The 20,376-nt window shown below is 35.9% G+C and overlaps 1 protein-coding gene across 2 annotated transcripts in view; it reads right to left on the reverse strand.

The window, feature by feature from the left end:
* The window catches only part of LOC107012595 (protein ESMERALDA 1-like), a 30,255-nt gene extending 14,821 nt beyond the window's left edge, over positions 1–15,434 (reverse strand). The window contains exons 1-5 of one of the 2 annotated variants that reach the window (XM_015212472.2): positions 15,047–15,433; positions 11,416–11,485; positions 7,928–7,995; positions 7,706–7,794; positions 176–373 (exon numbers count right to left, since the gene is read on the reverse strand). In XM_015212472.2, the coding sequence (XP_015067958.1) occupies positions 176–373; positions 7,706–7,794; positions 7,928–7,995; positions 11,416–11,485; positions 15,047–15,385 (764 nt within the window). In that variant the 5' untranslated portion in view covers positions 15,386–15,433. Of the gene's footprint in view, positions 1–175; positions 374–7,705; positions 7,795–7,927; positions 7,996–11,415; positions 11,486–15,046 lie in introns of both variants that reach the window. The other variant, XM_015212473.2, reaches the window with a different exon arrangement.
* Between the last annotated feature and the right edge of the window lie 4,942 nt (positions 15,435–20,376).

Consider the following 20,376-nt stretch of genomic DNA (forward strand, 5'->3'; position numbering starts at 1 on the left):
TTTCCAAACTAGGAATTATAATGAGTTTTCGATATTTAGCACTGACAGCTTTTACCACAGAGAAGTGATCTCTTATAGGTGTGAGTTATTTGTTAGTACTGTTACTTAATGGAAGCAGTTCAAACAAGGAGGGAATAGGAGAGACAAAGAAAGCAAAAGAGATAGAGAAGCTCACTGTTCTTCAACCATCTTAGGAAGAACTGTCCCCCGGTAGTACGAAATAGAGGACAATGCCTTGATCCTGAAGTTGTACACATTGGTCATATTGTGATCAAACCGTTCCATAATAAGACCAGGAACCTTGTCTACCACCCTTACATCATTTGCTAGGGTTTTAACAAAAAATTCTTCATCATAAATATCGCTGAATTTGCTGCACAGACAAAATAAAACATTTTCATTTTTGGTAATAAAAAAAGGAAAAGGTATGATCCCCCACCCCAAACAAAAAAAAAGGCTAAAGCATTCTAGGGATAATTTCGAAGACCTCACTTTAGGTTTTTCATTCCGTAACACTGACATTCCTTGTGGTTTACAAAATTATGTGTACCTCCCTAATTTTAATATTTTGTAACAATTTGTTTAACCTATTTATCTTTATTGTTAAAAGAAATACTATGTCCTCTTTACCATTTTAATATTATATTCTTCTAAGTAATCAATATTATAAAAATAACTTAGTTAGCTAAGTCTATAAGAAATTCTCGTCCACAAATTTACCAACTCATTCATGGGTGGCTTCATATTTTCTGGCAATAACCAGAATGATTTATCATCCCTCAATTCTTATTCTCTAGAAAGCACATTGTAAGAAACGACAAAAACAATATGATCAATAAAACACAATGAGTTTTTCTAAATTGAAAGGAACAATAGAAGATTAAATGATAGGCATATAAATTACATAGAATTGAACTTTTGGTCATGACACCTACATGGAACAACCAGTTCCACTAATCATCCGAGAAACCTAAATATCCACTAATAGTTTAGTATCACCTGGTTGATATGGGTCAAGAGATCTCAGATCCTTATCCTGTACAGTATAGTGTAACGTTATAGGACAAACACAAAACAAATGCTTTTCTTCAGCCAGCTCTTCTGCGAGGAAGGATAAGCTGGTGTTCCAGCATATGCCATACTGCTTTTAGTGTTATTGTGTGAGATATTGAAAGAAGGATGAGCTGGTGTTCAAGCATATGGCTGATAAGGTTTTGGGTAATAGGTTGACGTAGCTAGAGACTTGTTATGCTACCAGAAGTACATGTTATATTTGTAAATACTTTCCGCGAATACATTTATGACTCCACTCATGTTACTTTACTAAGATAAGTGTAGGTAAGTGAGAATTGCGCTTTTGAGGAAGTTGCCATAACTATCTACTACGGAAGACTACTTAAAGAGTACAAGTGGGACATGCATGGTGAGAGTTCATATTTTGACAGTTCAAAAAGTTTTGGCCACGTTTGCGAACGAACGTTATTTTAATTGGGGGAGAATGTAATAACCCATATATTAAGGGTTATTTGATCATTTATATATAAGAAAATGAATTAAGAAGAAAAAAAAAGTAGGCCAAGCCCAGAATGGGGGAAGGAAAAAAAGAAGATATGGAGCTATAAATAATAAATGTGAGAAAATCAGAAATTGGCAGAAGCAGAACGCAGGAAAAGATAAAGAAGAAAACGCAAGTAGGATGTTAGAAAAGGCCAAACATCTACATTGGCTAGAGATTTATGGTGGGCAATGGTTCTAGTCGAACAATTTCCATATCACATCTCTTGTTTGCTGACAACACACTGATCTTCTGTGAAGCTGAGAAATCCCAAGTGCAGTACCTTAAACTCACTCTTATGCTTTTTGAAGCCATGTCAAGACTCCACATTAACATCTCTAAAAGCATTATCTACCCTGTTAATGAGGTCCCTAACTTGGAGAATTTTGCAGCATCATGTGTTGTTCAATGGGATCTTTTTCCACAACTTATTTGGGGTTACCATTGGGTGCTAGTTACAAATCAGTTGGGGCTTGGAGTGGTATTGTGGAAAAGTTTGAAAGAAGATTGGCTTCCCAGCAGCAACAATATCTCTCACTAGGGGGCAGGGTAACACTCATCAACAGTGTCTTGGATAGTGTTCCCACATATTTTATGTCCCTCTTCCCCATGCCAGCTAAGGTGCAAAATCATCTTGACAAGATTAGGAGGGACTTCCTCTGGGAAGGTAATAGTAAGAACCACAAATTCCACCTTGTGAAATGGGCCAAAGTCACCATGCCAAAGCAGTTTGGAGGCTTGGGATTAAAGACCTGGCATTACATAACAAGTGTATGCTTATGAAGTGGCACTGGAGGTACAATCAGGAGACAACTGGTCTATGGAAGGAGGTGATCCAACCAAAATTTGGTAGCACTCGTCACTGGTGCTCTAATGAAGTCACAAGGAAAGCTATAAGGAAGTTGTGGGAGGTCTTCTAAAGCAATGCTACTTTCAAGGTGGGAAGTGGGGAGCACATCCAGTTTTGGAAAGACACTTGGTTGGAAAACATCCTCATATGAACGTATTCCAAGAATATTTCAGATTTCCTCCAATCCAGACTCAACAATCTCTCAGTGTTGGGAAGATAATACTTGGAATATGACTCTGAGGAGAAATCTAAATGACTGGGAGTTGGAAGAATTTATGGCACTCATGGCCTACATTCAGACCAGCTCAGTCCACAGCCAAAGCAAGGATAGACTCACTTGGGGAAGCAACAAAGATGGCTCCTATTCAGTCAGAGAAGGCTACTTACATCTAAGTTTAAGGAAGACACTTATTGATCTGTGGCCCTGGAAACTTATCTTGAGAACTATGATGCCACCAAAAGTGATATGTTTCAGCTGGATTAGTCTTATAGTTCTTGCTTGACACAAGATAATCTTATGAGGAGGAAGTTTTGTTTAGCCAACAGATGCTACATGTGCTCATGCAACCCAGAATCTATCAATCACTTGTTTCTTCGTTGCATTGTTGCCACAGATCTTTGGAACATGTTCTTTTCTCTCTTTGGTATGACTTGGGCCATGCCAGGCACTTTGAGAGAGGCTTTTGTGTGTTGGAGTTCCTGGAAAGTAGGGAAGTCCATCAAAAAGATCTGGTCTTTGGTTCCCACTTGTATTGTGGTGTTTATGGATAGAGAGGAACAAAACATGTTTTGATCGCATCCCAACTCCCATTTCCTCTCTCAAGGCTAGTTGTTTGACTAGTCTTTTTAGTTGGGTAAACTACTCCTCTGTAATTACTGTTGATTCTTCCCTAGAATTTATTAGCTCCATAGATGTATGCTGATAGTTGTGATAGCTTTTTTGCCTTCCTGGAAGCTGATAATCTCTTTGTAATGCTCGCATCTTCTTGATGCTTATTGCTGATGATATCCTTCTTATTTCAAAAAAAAAACCGCAAGTAAGAGAAAAGAAAAGAAAGGGAGAAAAATAGGGATTTTCGACTCAACACATAAAGGTAATGATCCAATCTATTAGATAAGTTTATTGTGTGATTATGAGTAAATTGTTTAGGTAGAATCATGGAGAAATTCTGAGGAAGTGAGAGAGTTCATTTCTAGGGTTCTTCAACCTAAATCACAGATTTGAAAGGGCAAACCGCTATCCAATTTCGATTTTGATTAGTGTTCTGGAATTATCTAGCCGAGGAGAATTATTGGTGTTCATGGTTCTGGATTTCTGACATGTCATGTGGCAGCCTAGAATGCTTGCCAACTCATGAATCTGAGGAACGTGATAGGGAACATACTGTTTTGCCCAGTTGACCCTCAATCCCGCAATAGCTTCAAATACTACCAGCCTCAGTCTGATGTAGGTGATTCGTTAGCAACTGACTCACAAAAAATTGATCGTCATCTGCATAATAATGTAAATGACAAATTTCCCTTTCCTGCCCATCTTTGCACCAATTCGAAATCAAATCCCCGATTCACTTATTTTGTAACGCAATTCTCATTATGCTATCAATACCTTCTATTGCCAAAATAAAAAAAGAAAGGGGATAGAAGATTACCCTGTCTGAAAAGAGACCCCTTTCTGATAGGAAAAAACACTGGTTCACCATTTACTAGAACAGAAAACGTGACTGTTTAAATACAAAACTCAATCCAACTCAACCACTTGTTGCCAAAACCCATTTGTCTAAGGATGATGATAAGAATTTCAAATTTACATGGTCATAAACTTTTTGAATATCAAGTTTGAACACAACACCAGGCTCTACTCCTCTCATTCTTAAATCTATACAGTCATTGGCTATAAGTGCAGCATTCATGATCTGTCTCCCTTTTATGAAGCCATCTGATGTTTGTAGACCAACATGTTCTCCACCTCCTTCAATCTTTCAGCTAGCAATTTGACAATGATTTTATATACTCCACCTATCAGACTTATAAGTATGTAGTCTTTCAGAACAGCAACACCTAGTTTCGTTTGGATAAAAACCATGAGGGTGGCAGTGAAACTTTTTTCAAAAACCTAGTTGGAATGAAAGAATTTAGTAGTTTTTGTGATATCTTCGTATAGCATTTCCCAGAAGGATTGAAAGAACAGCATTGGAAAGCCATTTGGTCTAGGAGCCTTCTGCACACACAATTTGATACAATCTAGAACCTCATCCTCCTCAAATTGTCTTTGTAGCCATGCCTGTTCTTCACTAGGGATTACTGGTATATTATGAAGCTGCAACTCAGGTCTCCAAGCTTCAGCTCCTTGTACAAATTCTGGTAGTAATTCCTAGGCCTAAGCATTCTTCTTGATCACCTCAGGGTCAGTAACCAAGCTCCCATCAACTTCCAATTGATCAATGGAACCAAAATCTCTTATGAGATGTAGCAATTGAATGTGTTTAGAGTCTGATACACCCATATTACACCTCCTTAAAGAAGTATAACAAGGTCATTGTCAAATATAGAACCCAACTTGGTTGGGGTCGAATCCCACCAGGAATAAGGCAAGAACTATGTCGTATGCAATTATTTACTATTAGATTCTTATTTCCAAAAGAATGGAGGGGGAGGGGGGAATTGGGAGAATTTGGATGCTTTCCCTATCAATTTTTTTTTTGAACTGACTTTCTGTATCAGTTCGTAACTAGTAACTTTCACTGATATTAGTTAAGAGTAAAATTTATAAAGAGCAAACACAGGATTGTGTTCAACAGTGACTCTTTGCTTTAAGCGGGTTAATTCAAAATTTCACTTTGCAATGGTAGTATACCAGCTCATCAAACTCATATTACACATAACTGCTTCTCAACCAATTAGATGCATGTCACTTTTATCCTCACAAACTAAAAGTGTTCTACTCGAATCAATGATAATTACTCCGAGTTGGTTAATCTTACTACAACATCAACCATTAGACGAGTTCAACATATTGAATCCTCGTTATTAACTTTTTTCCCAGGGTTTACACTTTTTACTCAAACAAGTCAAAGCTAGGGCAGGTTCTAATGTTTGCAACCATTAGAAGGCAATTAATATAAAAGAATTAATAAGATACACAATCACAACACACAGTTCATTTCGTAAAAACCTATTTTAGGTTGTCATCGTGTATTCCATAGCTCTTGATCGTGGGGTTTAGCAACTCATGATAATTCAAGTAAGGAAGATACTTGCATTCATTCAATAAGGATTCACTTTCAAAAGTTAAGGCAATCACAAGCTTTGATTTCAAATACCAATGAAAATCTCAACAAAACTCATTCAAGAGTAAGCACTGTTCTTAGATTAAAACAAGACGATGAAATAAACCCTAAAAATACTATTTATAGTCCTAGGAAATTTGAATTTAAAAATAAGGAAGTTGGCCCTTTGAAGTCTGCGCGAAGTTTCGTCTGACAACCCGTCACACCTGTGAGGTGTGACGGTCCGTCACCTTCTCTGTCGTCTAAAATCAAGAACTACTTTGGTCGACCCTAAGTAATGGTCCGGACAATCCGTCGCATGTGTGATAGTCTGTCAGGTGGACCATCACTGAGCCTATTTTTGCACCCGTCTGTTGGCCGCTGACATTGGTCTTGACGGCGCGCGTGGGTCTGTCAGTCCTATCATCAAGGCTGTCTTTGCCAACACTTATCTTCCTTTCCTACTTTGACTGATCTCCTATCTAACACAGTAGAAAAACTATTAAAAGACACTATGTTGCTTAAGAACTAGCATTAACTCATAGTTAAAAGCATCAAATGTGTCGTATAATGCTGGTACATCAGAGTCCAAGCTGAAACAAAACACCAAAAACATTGGTCCCTCAATGCTGCTCCTCCATTACTGTCAGTTCTGACGCATTGAATAGAGACCACCGTTGAAGAGAGACGTCTTCCATTCTAGTAACAGTCCCATACGTGAACTCGAACAACCTCGTGCCTAGATGGGATTTAAAAAGGAACTGCTTATGAATCATCGACATCACTTTCATAGTAGAACATATATTCCATCTACTAATGAACTATCTTGAATTGTATTTGGGTTGGGACTGTGATGGAAGGGTTCATTCAGGCATCCAATGACAATGAAACATATTTGCTAGTACTTGTGAGTTCTCCACCAGAATCAATCTTTGCATTTTCTGGTCATTAAGAGACCTCGCCTGACTCTACATATGATTTAGACTAGTAAATCTGGGATTGCCCCAGCCTTTGTTGTGTATTGCCTCTGGAATGATGGCTGCATTTTTTTGATCAACCAGCTATGTTTCGATTCTAACAAATTGTCCAAAGATGTTACAGCTTTGATAGATTTGCAAGTGTATGAGTTAATATTTTTCCCCAAAAACTGTAAACAGTGTCTCTAGTCTCTACCCTTCGAAGCATTGTAAAGGTTATCGCATACCCATCTCAGATTAGTTTTATCCAATGTTAATTTTGCTCGTGAATCACCTATTGCGGCTCAATTAGAGAACCATCTATCACAATCAGCACTAGTATTAATATGTTATAAAGGATTTCGCCCCAAAAACGAAGATCATACGATCTTCCGTTAATGGAGAAAATAAAAGGGTGCATAAGCCCTTTTAGAGATGGGGTGACTTTCTTGTGGTAGTAATTGTGAACGAGCAAGTAGCCATCGGAAAAGGTGAATGGCGATGAGAAACAAAAAAGATAAGGTATAATAGGGCCAAGGCCCATTTCCAAAGTCGGAGCAAAAAGTGAGCTTATCTAGTTCTTTCACTTGGAAGTCTTTTAACATTAATCATAATAAGGTCAAGAATTGTTACAAAAAAAATAAGATAAGAGATGTAAGTGTAACAAGCATAACTACCGCCACCCCACCACCCACAAAAAAAAGGGATCAATCAAAGTATGTCCACCAAGAGACGGAGCAACCACCAACTCAATGAAAAGAAAGATACAAATTCAGAGTTCATTTTAGTTGAACGGCGCATGAACATGAGAGGACTGGGTAATAAAGCCGGTTTTGTTCTCTTAATGATTTAATCAATTAAAGTTGCCAAACTTTTTATGTCATAGTCAGGTTTAATGCATTTCACTGATCTACACAATTATATGACATAACCAAGAGTTTTTTACCAGTAACAGCTAACCATGAGATGTTAGCAGGCTTTACACACTTCCTGAGTGGTACATTGTTTATATGTGTATCTATGAAATAAAAAAATCACTGAGCCCTGAAAGAATAGAACAATAGAAGAGAAAATCAACCTTGGATCCCTCCAAATGCTGTGAAAGTGGAAATGTGGAATGATCAGGGTCGCGTTAAGATAACCTGCCACAGCAACAGCGTTGCATATCTAGAAAGCACAAAAGCAACCAGAGGTAGGCATCTCAGTCACTGAAATGAAACTTCAGCATTACAAGAATAATCATCTTAGAACATTCATTGGGTATGTTGTTGTTATAATCATCTTAGAACAGAGTACTTACTGATGTTCTTTGCTGATTCAGACCACCATTTGCCTCGATGTAAATGTACCCATTTGATTCAGGTAAACCTAAAGATATTTGATACAAGTTTAGTTGACACTCTAACAAAGATTCAATATAGATTTACTGTAGCATCTATAAAATACTGAAAACATAAATGATTATCCCAAAAACTGTACCAGCATACAAGATACCACTTTTTTCTGAAGGTAACATTGTGTATATTCATGGGTTGCACTAAACCATATTTACAGCTAGTCAAAATGTAAGAAAACTGTATCTGAATCCTAACAGGTACCTAGGATATCTATAATGGATTTAGTGTCCTCTAAATACATTTGCTTGCACCAGAAGCAAAAAAACCTGATACAGTTTAGTTGGATCTTTTGAATATCACAGCTCTTGCTCTCAAAACATCTGGCATTTCTTTCTTTCCAAACACTCCACCAAATACAGGCTGGGAAAATCCTCCATCTATCTCTATCTGCAGCTCCCACAGATGATTGACTGTGTCAACCTCTTCCCCACATAAATAGCATCTAGAACACATGGAGAACTTCCTACTCTTGAGATTTCATGTGTTAAAATTGCTTCTTTTGCCAGAAGCCAAGTGAAACATGACACCTTGAAAGAGATTTTAGGTTTCCAAATCTGCTCAAGGCCAAGAGAAGAATGTTGTCCATCTTGATTTAGCAACTTATATGCAGAGTTTACCTTGAATGTGCCTTTGTTATTTCTGCTCCACCATAATCTATCATGTTCATCCCTTGTTCCTGTAAAAGCTTCCAGCCTTCCAAAAAAATCAGTCACGGTCTCGATTTCCCAATCATTGAAATTCCTTCTAAATAGGAAATTCCATCCATGTTGTGTCCAAACCTCAGCTACACTCACTTGTTTATTCACTGCCAAGTCATGCATCTCTGAAAAGATACTTTTCAAGCTAAAGTTGCCTAACCATTTTCCCTCCCTAAATGAAGTCTTGATGTCCTACCCTGATGCTGATGGTTGTACTGATCTTCAAGTGAGGCCACAAGATTCTGATGGACTTCCATAGGCTTACCCCATATGGTGTAAGGACCTCCTTTGTCATCGAGTTGTTCTCCTCTCCATAGTTGGCTTGAATTACTTTTCCCCAGTATGGTTGAGGCTCTTGAGAATACCTCCATAACCACTTAAGTCTAAGGCTTTGCTCTGTTTTTTCAAATTCCTTACTCCAAGACCCCCATGTTTCTTCCCCCAGAGAATCTTGTTCCACTTGACCAAATGTTTGACAGTGGAATCATTTTCCTCTGTCCCTTCCCATAAGAAATCCCTCCTAATTTTATCAAGTCTTTGTATCACCCCGTTAGAAATAGGAAAGATGGACATCATGTAAGTAGGTAAGGCATCCAAAACTGAATTAATGAGAGTGACTCTACCTCCCAAGGAGATATATTGAGATTTCCATCTGGTAAGCTTTTTCTCACACTTCCCAATCACTGGTTCCAGATGTTCAAAGCCTTTGATTTGGCACCTCAGGGCATGCCCAGATAAATGTTAGGCAAAGAACCTACTTCCCCTCCCAAAATCCAAGACAGTTCCTCCGTATTAGAGACATCAATAATATGGATACTACTTACTACAGTATATAGATATATACTGCATAACCAAAGATTATTTACAACTTTTTTCGGGAGGTAAATAAAAGATCTATCAGCAAAAATAACAGAGTCCCTCAGTAGCTATTAGAAAGGATGAAGCAACATATAGAACTACTATGCATCAGCAAGAAGCATGACAAGAATTCCACTATTTCATCAAATTAGCAGCAGACTTTAGATGCAAAAAGGTTTGGAACCATAAAATTTTAATATAGGTCTGCGTGATGTGTTATCAAAGGCGAAAAGCGCATAAATGCTCTAAGGTCCGTGGGGGCTTTAAGCGCAAATAAAGTGTGGGCTTTAATGAAAAAGGCGCAAAGGGAAAAAAGAATAAAAATATATATGTTTAGTCCAAGACTAATAATTATAAATATGAATGACAAATATATGACCAAAGAAATTGAAAAAAATCATGATAAAGTGAAATGTCAATTATTTAGTGTTACTTCTTCCTAAGAAGCTTATTGGCAAGGAAATGTTTGTCTTAGAACCTTGATGACAACATTGAAGCGCACATAAAGCGAGTCGAAGCGCAGAACACGTTTTGAGCTTCGCTTCAGGGCTTAAGCGCGCTTGAAGCGCACCTTTGATAACACTGGCCTGATGAAATCAGAGACATGTTTTCTACACTTCCTCTTTATATTATCAGTCTCAACGAAGTATCAGACTTCAGAAATTTAACAACAGTAATCAACGAGCTTAAGTGACAGGAAGAGGCCAGATGTTCTAAGCACAATTCCTCCTACTTTTGCTTAAGTGGACATCTTTCTTTCTGATCAACTGAAGGCTGACCCAAATATATTAAAATACATTGTGTAAAAAGAATAAAGCTAAGTGTGAGAACAAAACAAAGAGTGAGACTTGATTCTAGATAGGTGCAGAAGGCGTACGATTTTTTCCTAAAAACGCATTGGAACATGAGATTTATGAGTTGGGTCCAAGCCGTCTCAATAAGATGCTTATTCCTCTCAGCTACCCCATTTTGGTGAGATGACAAGGACAAGATGTTTGATGAATGATTTCATGAAAGTTCATGATCTATTGAACAAAAAACAAATATTTTGATGCATTCACAACGGATCTATATAAACCCCAAATTGATTTTAAATTTCAGTATAGAAAGTTTGAAAAATTGAAAACAACTCGAATCAATTTTTCATCAAGAATGTCTAAATGCACTAGGAAAAATTATCAATGAACATGGCAAAGTAATGAAATCCGATAGTAAAATTGATCTAACCAGGAACCCAAACATCTAATTGAACCAAAGTGAAAGGAGACTATGTCTAATTAGCAGGACACCTAAGGGAGAGAAAAACGGATATACTTACCAAGTCAACATCACTTACACTCCAAACTAAACAAGTAAGACAAACTATGTACAGATATTTGAAGACAAACTAGGATATGCTAACCGTCTTTGAAATACATAGGTGAACAAACAATAAGAAAAGTTGCAGACGATTTAGCCAGGATAAGGTAAGTCAGTGTAATTCACACACATCACCAGTAATCTGTCCCATATTGTGTGTGACAGCATAGTCATACCACTTCACCTACTCCTACATAAACCAAGTACTACTGAACCGCTCATTCTCCTCCCTCAAGTCATGAATTACGATTTTTCTTTGACCACTTTGAGGACTCAGTCAAAGGGTGAAAACAGTAGACTCCGGTTCTAATAGAAGTAGGGTAAAAATATAAGATTATGCATTTGCACATTTGTAGAACATACAGCAGTAACCTGAATGCTAAGACTTTGTGAAAAAAATCCAACAGGGGAAAAAGGAAAGAGTACTTGAGCATAAAAACCAGGAGCGAGAGAAGTTCAGTCCTCAGATTTTCTACCTCTTGAAGACTTGTCAATGCATGGTCTCCATTCACCACCTTTATAGGAGTTTCTCCATATTGTCGATATCTGCATGTATTGAGTACTTCATGTTAGCAGCATTTAGAAAAATGATACACAAATTTACCTTACAAGGCCATCATGACAGTACCAAATATTACGTGGTCAAGCCCTATTCAGTAAAATTATAGTATTCCATTATGCATTCATCAAAGGAGGTAAAGCTACAAAGGAGACATGAAACAAATGTAACTATTGGACATCAGCAGCCTGGTTTTATTAGTGTGAAATTAGGTCTTAGGCCTAGCTCACACTCCAAAAGTTAGCTTAAAGGGAGGAAGGAGGATTGTTCAAGCCTTATAAAGAGTCCACTCATTAACTACCAATGTGGGACTCTTGTCATTCTTTAACATCCCACTTCACGCCTAGTGCTTAGCATATGGTACGTGGCAATTTTGATTTTGGGGACCAGCATTGGGTGAGATGGTCATGCTCTGATACCTTGTGAAATTAATTTTTAGACCTAACTCACACCCCAAAAGCTAGCTCAAAGGGAGCAGGATTACCCAAGCCTTATAAGCCTTATAACCACCAATGTGGAACTTTTGTCATTCTTTAACAATTAGGACATAAGTTGGCTCCCTATTTCAACTCAAATGATAAAGAAAATAAACCAACCATCTTTATGCCCTTCGTCATACTTTCCCTCCAAAGAACTACCTTCCCAAAATTCTCAATAATTATTAATTAGTTGTCATAAGTTTAACTCGAATCAACAGCTAAAGAAAGGGCATTGATCTTGTCACTCATAGGTATTCTTAACAACTATCAGCCCTTCGAAGACGCCCTATGAAATGTAATACACAATCGAGCTCCATGTAGCACTAAAGTTGGAATTAGAGAACACTCATTCAATTTAAACAAACTCTGCTGCATCGCATTTTTAACTTTTGGACTCAATGCTGCCAAAATATCATACACAAGTGTAGCATGCCTGGTCTCTCGATTTCCAAGAGAAACCAATTTTGCCTGCATGAGTTCTCACAACTAAACCTACCGCAGGCCACTACAAGTTTCTAAGAGTTATGAATACCATTCTGGCTAAAGGCAATCACTGATTATCACATTTTATCACTATGAGAAATATAGGATAAAAAAATTATTTGAATTGTGTATCTACATTACACAAAGACTCAATTTATAGACACTATAATACAATTTTTTACGAAATAAGATACTATATATTATATATATTCCTATTGTAAGTAGGATTGTATACACATATTCCTATTCTAACAAACCCCTCAAGCTGGTGCATGCAAATCATATGCACCTAGCTTGTTACATGTGTAATAAGGATCGATGAGGGACTTGGTGAAGATATCTACAAGCTTATTACTTGACTTCGCAAATTATGTAACAATATCTCCTGAGAGAAACTTTTCTCTAACAAAGTGAACAACCAATATCAAAATGCTTAGTTCTCTCATAAAGACACTGCATTTGATGCGATATGAAGGGTCCACTTGATTATTACACACAAGTTCCATCAGATCAATTTTGTCAAATTTTAGCTCTCAACAACTATTTGATCCAAATTAGCTCACAAGTTACTACAGACATTGCTCGATATTCTTCTTCTTCACTCGCTAAAGCAACCACACTCTGTTTGTTACTCTTCCACTATATCAAATTGCCTCCTACAAAAACACAAAATTTAGATGTCGAACATCCCTTTGAACGTGATATTGCCCACATCGTTTGTATATCCAATGATATGTTCATGGCCTTAATCCTCGAAGAGTAGTCCTTTACGGGGTGTTGCCTTTATATATCACCAAATATGAACAATTGCATCCCAATGACTATTCAAGGGGAAGTCATAACGTGACTTACAACACTCCCAGAAAAAGAGATGTCAAGTCAAGTCACAGTAAGGTTCCGGCTACTCCAGCCACTGTTTCAAACAAATCTTAGCCTTTTCTAGCCACTTTTTCAACATTTTTTTCCAGTAGGGTCGCCTCGTCATTCCAACCCAGACATAATTTTTTCCACTTCTCGACGACCACATCTAATTTTTTTTTGGATTCAGCAAATTGTTTTCCAGATTTTAAGCTAGGCTACCGAAGCCTGATTTCACAAGATATTGTTCGGGATTGATGAACCTAGCGCTCGGGAGGTTGTGCTCGACTGTCTTCCCCCCTTCTCGATTGGAACAATCGTTAGGTTTCCCTCCGCCCCGTCCATCTTGGCGAGTCACAAAAAGGGCTATGATGAGCTTGAGTCGAGTATTTTTGGCTCCTAAAATACAGGAATGAGAAGTTCAAGCCCTGTGATCACTCCAGAATATTAATGGGAAGCTCAAACTATTTAGCTTGGGATTCCTCAATTGAGTTGTGGTGCAGGGGTCAAGGTGTCCAAGACCACCTAACAACCAATGCTTGTATGGTAGATGAAAAGGCAAAGGTTGGTGAGGAAGATGCAAAAGCCAAACCACAATTGGAGAAGGTTGATGCTTTGTTACCACGTGAGAAACATAGGAGAGAAATATTATTGAATTGTATATCTATGTTTTTACACAGGCCACAGCGACCCTATTTATAGACCGTACAATTAAATCCTTTAACTAGTAGGATAACTATATAATTTTCATAGTCCTATTCAAGGGGGGATTGTATATGTCTATTCCTATTCTAACAATCACAAAGTAAGGTGCATTACATGAGCTCCCGCCTTAAACTAGTAGCCAAAAAGTTTGACAGCCTTGCAGCATTATCAAGGGGACAAGCCAGTGGCCTATAAACACCAATGTGCTTAAGCTCCAACCTCTGACCAATATCCATGTATCCAATCAGAAAAATAATCATATGATTCCTTCATCAACTTTTGGTTCTCACATTCAAACAACCATTAACCAAACCAACAGTTAATGTAGATAGGAGAATGGCTAGGACAGGAAATCTGCTTCAACCAAGTTTTGATCCAATGCATATAACTCCTTCTTCTAGTAGCAATGCAGGAGGACCTTGGGTTATCAGCTCTCAATTTCCAGCTCCAAACATAAGTGCAGAACTTTTATCCAAGGATGAGATGTATTATACAGTTAATGTACTTCAAAGCTTTAACTGGAGGTTGTTTGGCAAGAAACAAACCCTTAAAGAGTAAACTTTTTGAAGTTCAATTTAGTGTGCCAGTTACACTGTTGTGCCATTGTCCCTGTTGGTTTATTAGCTAATATTACTAATATGTTATAAATCATCTTATTGTGTTTCTATAGCTTTTTTCCTCTTCGTTCCTGCTCTGATTAGAGATGAATCAGTAGGTATCAGTTCCAAACTAATTGGGTTAAGCTATATAAATCTTCAATAGATGGTTATTCAAACGACTATTTTTACACTTGCTATCAAGCTATTGCAACACTCCACGTTGATCTTCTATCTTCTAAATGCTAAAGGACACTAAAACCGGATATGGTCCAGAATAAAGAAGAAACCAAATTCAGATGTAGAGGAAAGAACTCCAATTCAAGCAATTAATTCTGAAGAAAAAGGAAGGAAACTTACACATAATAGGTAATTTAGAAAGAAAATGCATTTTTTTACAAAATAAATGAAATTGAGAAAAGCTAACCGCATCAGCATTGGAATTATCGGAGTCCATTTGAGGTCTAAGATTAGCATAAAGTTGTGGGCTACGGTAAACAGAGCCAGGTGGTGCATAATGAGGAGGTGGAAGGCTGTGAAAGTCGAGAGTATTGATGTAAAAAAGGACTGCAGAGATGTAAATCAATGGGGCAAAGAGAAAAATGCCTTGTCTACGAAGAAGAAGAGAGAGAAAACGGGAAGCAAGATGTTGGGGAAGGGTTTTGGGGGCGGGAAAACGAGGAGCGGGTTTGGAACGGAGGCGGGGGGATGATGGTGCTGATGGGCTGCTCTGTCCACTACTCGGTACCCTATTGTATGCGTGCATCTCTTTTCACTTTCACTTTCACATCCTACATACACAACTTCCTCGTTCCTTTCTCCTTTTACTTCCTCTATTTACATTTATTACTATTTGCCTTGTAATAAATTAAAGGAAATAGGACAAACTTAATAAATATTGTAATAAACATTTCAAATTGAATTTAAAGTTGAATAAATACTAGGCTTTTACGAGGAAAAAACAATTTCATTATCCTAACTAAAACTAAAAAGTCACGATTTTGGAGTTCTAAATTAACTCCTACTATTTCATAAAGTTACCTTTTCACATGTTACATAATATATTTAAATACATTTAATTTAAATATTATATAAAAGATATTATTATTATTACGTATATTGTTATGGCATCATTAAGTTTTCTTGTTCAAAAATTATTCATTAATCAATTATATTATAAGAGTATATGTATATTGTTGTGGTATCATTAAGGTTTTCTGTTCAGAAATTATTTATTAGTCAATCATACTATAAGAGTATGTATATTATTGGGGCATCATTAAGATTTTGTGTTCAGAAATTACTCATTAGTCAATGATATTATAAGAGTATATGTATGTTGTTGTGGTATCATTAAGGTTTCTAGTTCAAAAATTACTCATTAGTTAATGATACTATGAGAGTGTATATATATACACTTGTGGTATCATTGAGGTTACTTGTCCAGAAATTACTCATTAGTCAATGATACTAGAAGAGTATATGTATATTATTGTGGTATTAAGGTTTCTTGTTAAGTAATTACTCATTAGTCAATGATAACTACAATCTATCTCTCGTTAGTTTGTAATTATGTTAATCCCTTAAAAAGTAACACAAACTGGATACACAAATATGTAGCTCGAATACATTAAAAGTTTCTAGGATACATTATAACATAAAACCAAATACATAATACGTAGCTCAGATACATTAAAAACTAGCTCGGAGACATTATAAAATAATTCGAATACATAATATGTAATTTGGATACATTAAATGTTGGCTTGAATACATTAAATGTTGGCTTGAATACATTAAATAAATAAGGAATTTTAGATTGAAATGGTACTTTGTGAATAAAAGTATATTTGGATACATAAGTAATCTATCTGATTTGAAAGGTTAATTAGGCAATACAAGTATAGTTAAATACATTCATACAATATTTTTATAAGCAAATATCTTAGTTAACACTAAGTCTCAAGTATTACAGGAAAATTTGACCAAAAAGATATTAACGTTTGTTGGCTTTTTCAATTTTTGATACATCTGAATACTTACACACTTTAATACCTATACATTCTATTATTTTTCATTTTCTTGTTTCTGGGTTGTCCAGTGTATCAATCTTTTGTTTAAAATCAATACAGTCATACTATTTTGCTTAATAACAATGTATCCATTTATCAAATTGTCGTGTTCATATGCTAAATTGTTGTACTTTACCCTTTTTGATATTGTAACATCCCACCATAAAATGAGCAAAATATAGAAAGAACTAATTTGGAAAAACCCAATTTGAGATTTTTTCAAGTTAAGCTTAAGATGTGAACTTTGAGTCAACTTCAAATAGTCATAACTTTCAGTTTATGATGAGTTAGGTGGCCCAAAAGATATGATATTTAAGGTATTGAAATTATTTTTACAATGCCACCGAGTTTGCTAAATTTCGAGTTCAGATGAGGGAGATATGTCTGATTGAAAGTCTGCATGTTCAGTTAAGGAAAGTTACCCGAAATAATGAGAGGTATTTTGCTCTTTTCCTTATCCCTTCAGATTCAAGCGTCTTTAGTAAGGTTTTAGAGGTCTAAACTAATTTGGTTCAGTTTTGTAATTCCAAATACGCTTAAGGTTTTAGAAAAGAGTTCAAGAAAAGAAAAAAGGAGAAACCAGGAAATAGTTTAAGGCGTCCATCGAAATATCTTGCTTCGAGGGTTGTTTCATCAAGGGTTTTATACCTAAGAGGTATCTGAATTCTCATTGTGTTGGTTTCATTCACACATACGCCAATCATGCTATTTTAATGCAATTTCTTCTTGAGGTTGAAGGATTGGTGTTCTTGATGAGTTTTCTTTAAATTTCATTCTTAATCTTGATTGTTGGGGTTTTGTGAATTCTTGAGATGAATGTTAGTGATTTGAGGGTTATTTTGAGTATATTATCGTGTACTTAAGTTGGGTATTTGAATATAAATGAGTTGAAAAGAAATCATTAAAATTTAGGCGAATTGGGGTAAGAAAACGAGACAGAGAATTTGTTGGGGAATATGGGCAGTGGCTGGCGCAGTGCGCTAGAACATGTTCATGTAGTTCAAGGCGCCACATAGTGCACCAAGGTCGCCTTCCCCCACCCATTCTCCGTCATTTGACCCGTTGAGTTCTTTTAAGGAGTACCTTTACTCTCTATTGATTCCAGTTACTCTAAACTACAACTAAGCATCAAAAAATCATTCATAACGTGAATCATAACCCTTGAATTCATATCCCTCGAACCAAATCAGTTTAGGCCCCTAAAAACCTTACTAAAAACACTTAAATGTGAAGGGAAAAGGAAAAGACCAAAATAACCCTCATAATTTTGGGTAACTTTCATTAACTGGACAGGTAGACTTCAAAAGGGGCATATCTCCCTCATTTGAACTTGAATTTTAGGAAACTCAATGGTATTGGAAAGAGGATTCCAAGACTTTTCATTTGATATCTTATGGGTCACCTAAATCATCATCATCTAGTACTAAAATTTAAGACCATTTGACGTTTACTCAAAACTCACATCTTAAGCTTAACTTGAAGAAATATCAAATTTGGTTCTTTTCCAAATTAGTTCTTTATACATTTAACTCTTTCTAAGGTGGAAGGTTACAATATCAATTCATTAAATTGTATAATCACTTATATCCTTGATGTATTAATACTTTAAATTTTATAAATAGCGATACCAATTTGAATTTGTCATGACTAGGGGTGGGCACAAATCCAAAAAATCACCTAGGTAATTTGGTTCTTTAGTTTTGGTTTTTAGTTCAGTGTCAATGTTATTTTTTCAAAATTTTTGTTCTTCAGTTCGGTGTTTGGTGTAAGAGTCTCAAAACTTTGGTGCACCAAAAAACCAAACTTTTATTTTAAAAAATTAAAAGTTAAAAATTAAAATATATTTTTTATATGTATATATTTGTGTGTGTGTCTATATATATATATATATATATATATATATATTATAAATTCAATCAACAATTAAATCATTCACGAATAAATCAAGTAACAACGAAATGTACAATTCAATAGTTAACTTGAAATATTAATTTTCAAGAGAAACTCAAACATATTTCTATTAATATACATTATGTAAAGGAACCATTTTCATACTTGTTTTTCTCGATAAATTGTTAGAGGCACAATGTTCTTGATAAAGACAAATATAGTCTTTTAGTTAGTACAATAAGTGTTCCATGGTAATACGCATCATTTTATAATATAGTTTTCAATTTCTAAGTATCTTATACTTTATCCTTATTTTATTTTTCATTCACACCGGAAAACCAATTTAAAAACACCAAAAACTAAATCGAACCGAATTAGTTTGGTTTAATATACGGTGCACCCTTTTTCAAAAGAGAACAAAAAACCAAACCAAAGTTTGATAAAATCGAACCAAAGAACCAAACGTCCACCCTTAGTCACGACCCAAGGGTACCCTTAGATATAACATGGTGTATAGAACTTTGAAGGACTCCATTCAAGCCACTTATCTTTCATAACATTAGAAATAGAACAACAAGGTAAAACATATTTCCAAGACTAAAAAGTTATTTTATAAAAGAAAGTGAAAGTCTAGACACTTTGTCTCATCATAGTCATATATTACAATAGTGAATGAATAGGGCCTAGCCCATACAACATGTTCAAAGGGAAAGTACATGAAAGAAACTAGACATATGAAAATATGTCCTCGAACCATAAAGATTCACGAAGCTCAGGAAAACAATCAAATTCAAGCTCTAGCCACAAGAATTTTCACCTTGAGTGCCAGACCCTACACTTCAGAAAAATGTAGGCAAAAATAGGTGTTAGTGCAAAAGTAGGTATTAGTACTAAGTATGATTGCCATGCATAAAAACACTTGAAACATGCAAAAATGGACATTTCATTTCAAAGCAAGCATTTTGCCAAGTTGAACATCATATAAAAGATTAGAAGTCATAAGTCATAATCATGGACAAGTCAACATCATCTTTAGAACTTTTGAACTCATGTACCATACCTTTTGAAGTAACCTTGTTTTATTATTCATGTTCTTGTTGTGGGAGATTAGTCTTAACCGACATGAGACCACATGATTTATAACATGATCACCGGGTGTTACCCACTGTCACATCCCAAGACCACACCCTAGAAGCTAGGGTAAAATCTCGGATTGTAACCGGCGTACTCGACCTCTCGAAGGTCTTATACAAGTCCTTTCACATCATTCATCGCATAAACATAGTGAAAAGTAGTGCGAAATTAAAACTTTTCACAAAACATAATATATTCTTCAAAATCTCTTTCATAGAAAAGTAATAGGAAATACTAAGTCTCAATCACATCATCTTAAGACATAAGAATATTTGAGACACGGCCCATACTTCAAAATACGAATATAGAAATACTTAGTCTGTTACAATACTTTGAATGAAAACATAAAAGACATATATGTCCTCGTGTCAAGTGAGGACATACTTCAACTTCTTCTTGAACGATCTTCTAAGTCCAATTCTTCACTTCAAAGATCTTCACCTACCAAGAACTATATAGATAAAAGCATAGAGTTAGTACAACCACATGTACTAAGTATGACATTATGCATAAAAATCATGACAACGGACATTTATTGGAAATATGCATCTTTTCATTTAAAAATCATATTATAATCATAATAATAGCATTTAACAACTTAAGAACACATAAAGAAACAATTAAACCGATTAGCACATTTTTGGAGTCACTTTACAGTGAA

Source organism: Solanum pennellii, chromosome 3 (genome assembly GCF_001406875.1).
Source record: "Solanum pennellii chromosome 3, SPENNV200".
Lineage (NCBI taxonomy): Eukaryota > Viridiplantae > Streptophyta > Magnoliopsida > Solanales > Solanaceae > Solanum > Solanum pennellii.